Source organism: Malus domestica, chromosome 11, assembly GCF_042453785.1.
Source record: "Malus domestica chromosome 11, GDT2T_hap1".
Lineage (NCBI taxonomy): Eukaryota > Viridiplantae > Streptophyta > Magnoliopsida > Rosales > Rosaceae > Malus > Malus domestica.
The window spans coordinates 31,292,968-31,304,644 of NC_091671.1; the positions used below are offsets into that span (position 1 = coordinate 31,292,968).

An 11,677-nucleotide genomic window follows, 5' to 3' on the forward strand; every position below is an offset into this window, starting at 1 on the left:
GCATTTCCCTATGTCAATTTGCAATGAAGTTATGGAACTCAGTAATAAAAGTCTTGCAGAATGGTATTTTGCATTGAAGAACTGACCTCCTGACCAGTGAACGAGCACAGGTTCCAAATTTTAGAGCTCAAGTGGAAGCTTAACTTTCTTTTTTCCGTCGGACGTACGGTGCAATTTTTTTAGAAGATACAAATTAATCAAATCATTGTGAGAAGGTAATGAAGTAACCTTTTGGATTAGAACTGCAAACACATGCTCTTGTGGATGTTGCAAATTCATTGAATGATTCTGTTCGTGAGGATCATTGTATATATGCATCACAATTAATAAGGATCTTATCCTTAACATAAATATTTTTTTTAAACCAAAATAAGGATTGATGTTTACTAATACTACAGTTTAGTAGTATATATTCTTATATATTTGTAAGGGCGAATTCGACACTAAATTATTATGACTAACTCATTGTGTGACTTAGCCTAATTAAGCACACCTCTTTGTAAATGTTGAGTGTATATAAGAATCCCAAAATGGGAAAATAAGAGACGTAATATGTGTTGATAAGGAGTTTGGCTACTCTCTATATTACCATTTGATTTTCTAGTGGAACCTCAACTTCTTTCATAATAATTGAGTTTGAAAATTCGTCACACATGAGATTTTATTCTGAAATCTCAACTTCTTTATAAAACCGATTCTCCATTTCTAATTTTGTGTTGAGCTCTTCACAAGCTTTGCCAAAATCTACTTTGAAGAAGATGTTATATTGTATTTGTTTGCTTCGGGCTTATAGTTTTTTTTTTCTTTCTTTTTTTTATTGAAGAAGAAGAAGAAGAATAAGAAAAATCGATAGTGTAGTAAAATGGGGTGGAGGTCAAGGCTACAGGTCAGCCTCGACCAAAGGTAAACAAATCTTGGTAGGAACCAATAAGAACCAGTTACAGAATTTCCTCAACATGGAGATCCAAGATAAAGGAAGGCGGCCGAAGTAAGTAACCATTCACGTTCACTACCAATGGACAAGCTGTAACGAGCCAAACGAATGCTTCGAGCTTAAGGTTTATATGTAATAAAAATTGTACGCAATTTCTCTCTCAAAGTGGCTAGGTTTTTTCCCTCTTGGTAATCCTTCTTGGTCTATTCCCTTTCTCCCCTTCCTGTTATTTTTATTTTGGTGTAGAATTGTCACCGTAACACATTGTAGTCGCCAAAATGTTTGCTGTCTTTTGACCCATGCACATGATTACCTAAAAGGTTTGGGTCAAGACTGTCAAGTTGTCACCTTCAATATGAGTTTGGAGCTGCAAGGAGTGAAATCTATCATATTGCATATGGTTCAAATTTAGTCAGTACGACACTATTGTTGGTATATGGTCCAGCCCATGATGAATGTTCTAGATTATTCTAGTAAACAAGTGAGGTGGCCGTAACATGCTAGACAATTCTAGCATGTTATCAAGTTGATAGAAGAAGCTAGAGAGTAATAGCTTCCTTGGTTGCAAATGGAAAGATCCATGCACATGCTAAAGAATTCTAGCAAAGTTCAAGTTGGTGGAAGAGTCTAGAAGAATGGTGAGGATTCCACCAACATACAAGATTAGTATAGATAATTTTAGCTTAGGAAGGTAGTGGAATTATCTAGATATCTCTAGCATGATGTTTCCATGCTTCTTCAAGGTTCCATCCATGCCTATAAAAGGAGAAGGCATCCACACCGTTTGTATCAACCAACCAATCAAGAGAGTAGTGAGTAGCAAAGAATCAAGTCCAAAGCTAGAGTTCCACTCCAAGAGTGAGAGTATTCCACTACACATTGTGTGAGTGAAGTTTAGAGTGATAGAAAGTGTGTGCCATACTTTCTTGTATCCATCAAGCCTTGTCTTTGGCTTGGTAAGACTACACTTGTTGTACTCACATTTTTCATATAGTGAAGATTGATCCTTGTTTAGTAGACATAGGCATAAATTGCCGAACTACATAAATTCTTGGTGTCCATTTTCTACTTTACCTTGTGCATTCTCTATCTTGTAGTACCGACATTCCTAACAAGTGGTATCAGAGTCCGGTTGGCTCGTACTACGAGATGGAAGGAAGTGACACTATGATCAAACTCACCAACTCCAATTGGGTAACATGGAAGCCAAGGATGGAGGACATTCTCTATTGCAAGGATCTGCATGAGCCAATTGAAGGAGATGCCGCTAAGCTCGAGAGCATGTCCGATGCCGAGTGGAAGAAGATGAATCGCAAGGCTATTGGCACAATTAGACAATGGGTGGACGATAGTGTTTTTCACCATGTGTCTAAAGAAACCAATGCCTGCGAGTTTTGGACGAAGCTTGAGTCCTTGTTCGAGAAGAAGACCCCAGCCAAGAAAGCCTTCTTAATCAAAGAGCTCATCAATGTGAAGTACAAGGAAGGTTTAAGTGTAGCAGAACACTTGAACAATTTCCAGAATATCATCAACCAGTTGGCTACTATGAAAATGATGATCGAGGACGAGCTACAAACGCTCTTGTTACTTTAATCCTTGCCAGACAGTTGGGAGACCTTTGTGGTGAGTGTAAGTAACTCTGCTCCTACTAGTGTTCTTACTCTTGATAATGTTAAAAATAGCTTGCTCAATGAAGAAACAAGGAGAAAGACTTCAGGCACATATAGCAGCCAAGTATTTGTCACAGAGAACCGAGGAAGAAGCAAGAGTAGAGGACCTAGAGGTCATGGCAGGAGTCCTAGCCGATCCAAGTCGAGGTTCAGGGGTGCATGCCATCATTGTGGCAAAGAAGGTCACATGAAGAAGCATTGTCGTAAATGGAAAAAGAAACAAAGGGATGGAAACAATACTGTAGGTGTTGTGACTTACGGTGAAGAGCTTTTTTAATGCAAACAAGCAATGCTTTTCTGGCAAAGAAGTATATAATTGCCTTTGCCAATGACAATGGTAGTTCTGATCAAGGGGAGCTTGGTCAAGAGAAGTCTAATCGAGAGGGTCTTGGTTAATGAATAGTTCAATCAATGGGAGTTTGGTCAAGAGGACCAATCCTATTTTCTGGTATTCTTCCCTCATGGACTGGAGGGGGAGATTATTGGTATATGGTCCAGCCCATTATGAATGTTCTAGATTATTCTAGTAAGCAAGTGAGGTGCCTGGAGCATGCTAAACAATTCTAGCATGTTATCAAGTTGATGGAAGAAGCTAGAGAGTACTAGCTTCTTTGGTTACAAATGGAAAGATCCATACACATGCTAGAGAATTCTAGCAAAGTTCAAGTTGGTGGAAGAGTCTAGAAGAATGGTGAGGATTCCACCAACATACAAGATTAGTGTAGATAATTCTAGCTTAGGAAGGTAGTGGAATTATCTAGATATCTCTAGCATGATGTTTCCATGCTTCTTTAAGGTTCCATCCATGCCTATAAAAGGAGAAGGCATCCACACCATTTGTATCAACCAACCAATCAAGAGAGTAGTGAGTAGCTAAGGATCAAGTCCAAAGCTAGAGTTCCACTCCAAGAATGAGAGTGAGAGTGAGAGTGTTCCACTACACATTGTGTGAGTGAAGTTTAGTTCCACTCCAAGAGTGAGAGTGAGTGTGTTCCACTACACATTATGTGAGTGAAGTTTAGAGTGATAGAAAGTATGTGCCATACTTTCTTGTATATATTAAGCCTTATCTTTGGCTTGGTAAGACTACTCTTGTTGTACTCACCTTTTTAATATAGTGAAGATTGATCCTTGTTTAGTAGACATAGGCATAAATTGTTGAACCATATAAATTCTTGGTGTCCATTTTCTACTTTACCTTGTGCATTCTCTATCTTGTAGTATCGACATTCCTAACAACTATGGCTCTCTTCGGGATGCCAGGAGGATATGGAGTGGCATCACTGTTTTGTTCATTTAGTTTGATTTAGTTTAATAATTACCAGAAACTCATTAGAAATTTGCTTCTTTTTTCTCTCTTAGGAGAGTTCTTTCGTTTTAGTTTCATCTAGGTATTGTAGATTTCTTTTATGTGTCAAGGGGCCAAGTTGTTTGAATTGTTGAATCTACTTCACTTGGTGTTTTAGAGTTATGGTGGCGATTAAGTAATTCGGTTAGAAACACATGAATTATATTTTTCTATGGGAGGATTACTCGAACTCATGTAGACATCTATTCAAAGCTCATCAATTAACCACTGTTTCTACGGGGCTGAGTTGTTTGAATTGTTGAATCTACTTCACTTGTTGTTTTAGAGTTATCGTGGCGATTAAGTAATGTAGTTTAATGCGATTAGAGACCTATGCATCGTATTTTTCTATGGGAGCATTACTCGAACTCACATAGACATCTATTCAAAGCTCATCAACTAACCACTATTTCTACTTGCTCCTTGTTTTAAGCATACTGAATTTTCATTATTTATACAAAAAATAAAACCTCGCATGCATAGACTAACTTAATATTTTGTGTGTGTGTCAAAGCTTTGAGGCCCTTGGCCGGTCGGCTTTGTCAATGACTTAGGAGCAAAGAAAAAAGCATGGGATGGTAATCCTTTGGGCGCTAAATTTTTCCTTAAATTTATTAATAAGAAGCAAGCACGTTAATCAGCACTTAAATAATAATCTAATCATTAATTTCAATGTCATTTAATTTACAAAATTCTGTCTAAAAATTTAATCTTCGTAACATTACTACTAAATATGTTTGGCATAAAGTATATTTCATTGTTTGTTAACTACATATAATTAAGATTAGCATAAGGCCATACAACCGTATAAAACAATAGACATTCAAGGCACATAGATCAACTATGCATGGGTTCGACGTATTCGAGATGTTAACAAAGTTGACCGACTCCAAAACCATCCAAAGCCATCCTACTCACCCTCTCATCAGGGTCCACCCAATGCGTTGACTTGACTCAGTCTTACAACTTCCATGGCTTTCTTTCTGTGTTCCCGCGAAAGCGATGGCCTTGGAAATCTCTCAGCCACCCAGTCAAGTTTCTGCCACCCAAAAAAACAAAAAAAAAACCAATGAGAAAATCCCAGAAAATAGTAAATTTATTTACCACAGAGAAAAAGGTGACCCAAGTACAGGTAATTTCTTTTTCTTATTTACTCCTTTATTTCAGGATAAAAATGTAGGGTAATTACGTGCGTAATAAATAGATGACATAGAAAATTTAGACAGTGAAAATGAGTGAAAAGCAAAGGGAAAACAGGGGAGGTTAAAGAGTTAATAAATATTGGTTGTGGGGATTTTCAGGTGTGGTGTGTGATGGCAGCCGTCTCGTCACGACGACTTTGACAGAGTATTTACCGCGACAATCATCATTGTCGTATAAAATCACACCCCCACACCAACACAGAAAACATAAAAAAAAATAATACCCATAAAAGCAAAAAGGAAAAACAGATCATTTCTTTTTTTGTGGGGTTTTGAGCTTGATCCAAAGGGTCTGAGGAAGTTTAATTTTTCTGGGTTTTGATTGGTTTTTTCTGGGTTTTGGTTGATTTGTTGAAAAGCGGTTAGCTCTGAGTGCTGGTTGAGGCCATCTTTGTTGGTTTGGGGAAAGTGCTTTTGTGTCTTCTGTGAAAGTGCTTTTGGGGGATTGGAATGTGGAGGGACGCTGGGACTCCTGCTGATTCTTTCTATGAAGTACGCCCTGAGTGTACTGATGTTCCCAAAACCCGCTTCAAGATCAAGGTTTTTCTTTCTGTTCTTTGTTTGATTGTTGGATTTGGATTTAAAGATTGGGTTTTTAGATACCCATCGTCTTAATTTTGATCTTTTCCCATTTGAAAACCAAGATATTGTGTAATGAATCAGATTTGATAATGCAGGGTGCTAGATTTTTAGTTATGATCATGAATTGGTGGTGTTGATATAGAATCACAAAGTGATGAAATTGGAAAATTTTTAGATTTTTCGGAAGGAGAAAGTTGGGAATAGTGTTAATGTTAATGTTAATTGATCACCTTGTTGAATTTTGGAAGGAGAATGTAGGACAGATATAGGATTATTCTGGTGACTAAAACCGGAGTTATGAGGATCTTGTTGGTTCTCAATACATATCCGAGAGTCAATATGCTCCCACCCGCTAACGCCTACCCAATATGTTGGGGATATTCGGTCTGGTGTTGCTTATGCACAACTTCATAGAAATCTGTATATGAATGTGTGAACAATTACGTACACAAATATGAAATTGATAATTGTGAGCAATTAAGGGAAATATAGCTATATTTGCACAAACCCTTGCCTCAAACTCCAGCATGTCAGAATCTTTGGCTTGAAAGTTTTCTCAAGTTTTGACATTTTAACTCCGTGTCCTTCTCCATATATCAGGATACGTTTGTAACGCCAATATTTGTGATCTGGATCACCAAAGTATTATGAATCGGAACATCGATCTGGATTATGTTTCATGGGGGTTGGCCTTAATAAGAAAATGATTTGATTATACTAAGGCTTTTAAACAATGAGAAACTGATAAAGATTCATTGTGTATTCTATTAAATATGTCTGCAATTGTCTTATTACTTCATAGTGATTTCAATGTCTCATTACCATGATGTGCTTCTTTCAATCTCCATGCCTTATTTCTATTTGCTCATGCAGGCAGGTAAAACTCTAAGTGTAAGGAAATGGCAGGCTGCATTTAGTCCAGAAGGCCAACTGGATATAGGCAAGACTTTAAGTCGAATTCACCGTGGGGTGAGTGAATCTTCATGATTCAAAGCTACCACTTAGTATGCTAAATTTTGTCGTTATATTTATAAAACTCAGTTTTGGATTCTGTGTAGCTATCAGAGCGTCTCAACAATCCTATCAATACTTGTCTTTATGGATTCACCTTTTTCTCTTTATATTTTTGTTGTTCTTTATTGTTTTACTCATGAAATAATCAATTTGCAAGGCTAGTAGTCAACTTCAATCCATAATTATATTATATTTGGCAATCAGGGAATCCATCCATCAATTAGAGGAGAAGTTTGGGAGTTTCTATTAGGTTGTTATGATCCTACGAGCACATTTGATGAAAGAGAGCAGATTCGGCAACGTCGAAGGTATATCTTGTTTCCTGCCTTACTCGGGTTCCTTCAAATTTATTAGTCATTTACCTTTTATTTTCTCTTTATCTAATGAAGTTTCCTTGGGTAGTACACTCACAATTGATGAGAATGGTCTAAGGAGAAATTATTTCTGGTTCATGTATCTTTTAGTACTGCAATTCGTTAAGTAATTTAAAGATGATCTTTTGGGAAAATGATCAATATCATGAGTTGAGGTTTATGACTTGCGATGTACCCCAAGTGAGTAAATTTAGTTAACAACAATGGCGAAACATGCTAGCAAAAGACTCAGGTTTTCCTCTTCATACGATAGGGATCCAGGCTCCAGCATCTCTATTTTATGTGGGATGTGTATATTTCCAAACGTACAGGCTGTACATAATGTTATCTTGTCAGATTCCAGCATGTTATGCTTAACCTGTCCCATTATTCGGTATTATTTGTTAAGTATCATGCTTTGTCCTTTTCAGAGTGCAATATGCTCGGTCGAAGGAAGATTGCCGTCAAATGTTTCCTGTTGTTGGAAGTGGTAGGTTTATCACTGCCCCCGTAATCACTGAAGATGGTCAGCCCATTCAGGATCCCATAGTACTTTCACAAATAAATCCAGACAATGGTTCAAGTACAAACCGTAAGAATGTCATGGAACCAGTAACGGACAAGAAAGTAATCCAGTGGATGCTTACTCTACATCAGATAGGTTTGTGATATATTTTTTTGTGTTTGCATACATATTATGGTTATTTTGGAGGAACTTCTATTTTTTGTCAGGCATTTTTTCTTTTTGTTGTCAGTGCCCTTAGACTATTTTATTGGTCAATTCTATGGTTTCATCATGTCATTACATCACCTACCTGCAACATGTGAAAAAAGTACTGAACTTGATGGATTGCAGAATTTTCATGTTTAATAATGATTTGTTAGATAACTTTTCTGATTATCTTTATTTGTATGCCAGGTCTTGACGTGGTTCGTACTGACAGGACACTAGTGTTTTACGAGAAGCAAGAAAACTTGTCAAAACTTTGGGATATTTTAGCCGTTTATGCCTGGATAGATACAGATGTTGGTTATTGTCAAGGTTGGTAACATAGGAGTGATTTTACTACTGGTCCATCCCTTCCTTACACTTCTGGGAAGTGAAGAAAAAATTCATTTTGATTTTTTCAAAAGAAAAAAAAAATTGATGTTTCTAAACTCCGAAATTCATGACACAATGATCAGGAATGAGTGATCTTTGCTCCCCCATGATTATCCTTCTTGATGATGAAGCAGATGCATTTTGGTGCTTTGAACGCTTGATGCGCAGACTGGTAAAACTTTGCACTAAATCTTTCACTTTGTATATTATTCTGAACTTGCATCAAATCTATGCCTACCATGTGTGTCAAAAAACTAGGATTGCTAGGCTCTTCCTTCCAGAAATTAACAGAGGAGATGTGCAATCTTAAATCCATGTATTAATGAGATTCATTAGCTGTTTTTGTTCATCTACTTCTGTCCTTGAACAGTTGCTACAATATTTTTCTTTCGATTTGAAGTTACATGTTTTCTTTAAAGCTACAAAGTTACTTGGTGATGGTTAATTTGGATTCCAGTTTCTTATGACTTGTTCCATTTGAAATTTAAAGCGAGGAAATTTCAGATGTACCGATAGCTCTGTTGGGGTGGAGGCACAACTAAGTAATCTGGCTTCAATTACTCAAGTCATTGATCCAAAACTTCATCAGCACTTAGGTATTGTCTTTTTTATTTGCTTTACTAAGCTCTACAATTATGTCCATTTACTTGTCAGACAGAAAATATTTGTTTATGTAAAACGTTGGAGACATCATATGTGATTTTCACCATTTTTCATTATTCATAGTCTTCTTCTCAGAACTGATCATGAAAATTCATGCTCGCCAACCGTTTGGATGAATATTCGATACATTTATTTATGGAAAACAAAGACGTTTATTAGGATTTGAATATCAAATTCGCTGTGTGTTTCTGTCATGTCTCTCTTACGTTGCTCAACATAATGCTAAAAAATGAGGAAGATAGTAACAGATATGTTCAATTTGGAGTGCAGAGACACTAGGCGGAGGTGACTATTTATTTGCTTTCCGGATGCTTATGGTTTTGTTCCGACGAGAATTCTCTTTTTGTGATTCTTTATACCTTTGGGAGGTAAGAATGAGTTTCTGTTAGTACCTTTTTGATATTTTTCTGTTCTTCCTTTTGGATTTTTTTTTAATATATCTAATTATTGCATGTATAAATACTTTTATCGAATCCGTGAGACTATTTCTGGGAAACCACTTCATTTTTTCGTAATCATCAAATATTTCTCCACAATTCCACTTATATATAGTTCCTTAAATTTAATACTTATGCAGAATTTTTTGTATTGGACCTTATTTCTTCCGAGTAAAAGTTGGCAAGTTAGTACTTATTTGACAAGGTACTTTTCGAAAATAGATTTTAAGAACTATCGCACGCATTTGATATTAAAGACCAAACTCCAGATCATTTGTTTGTGTAATTGGATGTATGTGTTCCTGATTGAAAAGTATCGATGCACCCTGTTCTATAATAAAGAAGGGGTGTCCTGCACAGTGAATTTCTGCAGCTATATAGTTATTGCTTTTTCTTTTTTGTTTTTGGCCAAATATATCCTTTTTCTTTGTGCACGTATACATGGTTATCCTGCATCTTGAACTTAAAAGATCGTATTTATATTGGTAAGAATTTATCTCATTTAAACTTTGACAGATGATGTGGGCTCTTGAGTATGACCCTGACTTGGTCAGTGTGTACGAAGAATCTGATACTGATAGTGAGAAGGCCGAGGGATCTAAAGGGAAACCAAAGTCAACACGTCAGTGTGGGAAGTATGAGAGGGAAAACATGAAAAGTGGAGGAAAGAATTCAGAAGCACCACTCCCAATTTCTGTTTTCCTTGTTGCCAGTGTCCTGAAAGATAAGAGCTCAAAGCTACTTACAGAAGCTCGGGGTCTGGATGATGTTGTCAAGGTTAGCATTATCAGTTGACTATTTGCTATTCTTAGAACCGTTATACTTCCAGCTTATATTGAGAATGATATTACATGACTTAAACAGAAAACATGTCCATGTGGGGACAGCCTCGTCATAAATTCATCTAAAACAATAAACAAGAGTTACTAAATGTCAGAAGCCACTTGCCGTGGCCAAACTAGGGTCCAGGATGCTGGGTGGATTTGACATACATGATAAATTATAATTTACATCTGAAAGTAAAATATGTAATAAAGTGGAAAGGAATAGGAGACTGGAGCAGCAACATTGATCAGCCAACCCTATTAAATCTTTCCTTGAAAATGTGGATTCTTCTACGGTAGTCAAACATGCTTCGGAGAAGAATATGATGCTATCGTTTTGTTCTTTCACAAATGATTATATAAAAATTCTAAAAGCCAAATGAAACTGTTGTTCCAATGTTGTTATCTTGGGTTCCAATTTTGTCCGTGTAGTTTTACAACTTACATTAGGTTACAATCAAGATCAAAACCCTGAAAAATAATCACATCTTCATGCTGTTTTGTAAGGGATTGGACCCTAAGTTTGACATGTTTATTCCTTAACGGTTCTTGAAAATTTCAAATGCGTTGCCTAATCCCTTAAAAAAAAAAACATGAAAAGTGATCATCTTAAGGATTTTTGGCTTGATTGCAACCTAATGTTAACTAGCAGGATATAGTTACAAGTTTTGCAGGACGAAATTGGAAGCCCCTAGCAAACTGCGTGGACTAAAATTGTCTTTAGCCATTTCTAATGCCCTAAGGGAGACGTTCAAAATAGTTCTCTAGAGTCGTTAGGGACTGGTGAAGAATCTTTGACCCGTGTAATAAACAAGTACTTAGAGTTGTCAAATTTTCAGTTGGTTGAATTGAAACTTAATTTTTGTACAACTTTTACCTGTCTGTTTACTTACCTCACTCTTTTTCTCCGCCAGATATTGAATGACATAACTGGAAATTTAGATGCCAAAAAAGCTTGCACTGGGGCATTGAAACTCCACAAGAAATATCTAAAAAAGGTACTTCAATTTATTTTGAAGCAGTGTAGTATACAATGATGTTGTTATTAAATTTGTATGTTCGTGCATTTCTTGTGCGTGTGGATGCGCTCACTTCAAATATTCGTATAATAATCACTCAAAGTTGCAATATCGTTCGCTGATTTGTTACTGCAGGTGCCCAAGAAGACATAGCATCACTTTACACATGATTTTTTGGCCACCCGAAAGAAGTAAGACGATGTTCCTTACATTGTTTTACCCGATTTGGCAAGAGATTATAATTTACTTCCACATAATCTTGGCTCAGAGTTGAGAGAGCTGCACAGTTGGTCCATTCTGCCAAATATTCCCACAAGAGCAATTGTTGTTTGTGAAATTAGTCCAAATAATTTGTATATTAAAAACTTTCTTTATAGGCCTGTATTTTGTACAACGATAACCGAGGCCTATATTTTGTATTAACGGTACGTTGTTCGTTATGATATTATGAGGGGTGGAAAGTGCTTAAGCTTATGCTGTGCTCCAACCCTAATCAATGAAAATAATTTACAGTGTTCTTTGATGAAAA

At 36.5% G+C, this 11,677-nt stretch overlaps 1 protein-coding gene across 1 annotated transcript; it reads left to right on the plus strand.

Annotated features, from left to right (window-relative positions):
• Positions 1-5,179: 5,179 nt before the first annotated feature.
• Positions 5,180-11,677, plus strand: LOC103448520 (rab GTPase-activating protein 22). Its single transcript, XM_008387779.4, has 11 exons — positions 5,180-5,694; positions 6,610-6,705; positions 6,955-7,058; positions 7,535-7,764; positions 8,023-8,145; positions 8,289-8,377; positions 8,696-8,801; positions 9,139-9,236; positions 9,822-10,082; positions 11,044-11,127; positions 11,284-11,677. The coding sequence occupies exons 1-11, from the start codon at positions 5,605-5,607 to the stop codon at positions 11,299-11,301; spliced, it is 1,299 nt and encodes a 432-aa protein (XP_008386001.1). The 5' UTR covers positions 5,180-5,604; the 3' UTR covers positions 11,302-11,677.

Bases quoted from the DNA above. Each gene is read 5' to 3' on its own strand.
- LOC103448520 (XM_008387779.4), top strand. From the start codon at position 5,605: ATGTGGAGGGACGCTGGGACTCCTGCTGATTCTTTCTATGAAGTACGC. The intron at 5,695-6,609 runs GTTTTTCTTTCT...TTGCTCATGCAG, and splicing joins AAACCCGCTTCAAGATCAAG to GCAGGTAAAACTCTAAGTGT. The intron at 10,083-11,043 runs GTTAGCATTATC...TTTCTCCGCCAG, and splicing joins GTCTGGATGATGTTGTCAAG to ATATTGAATGACATAACTGG.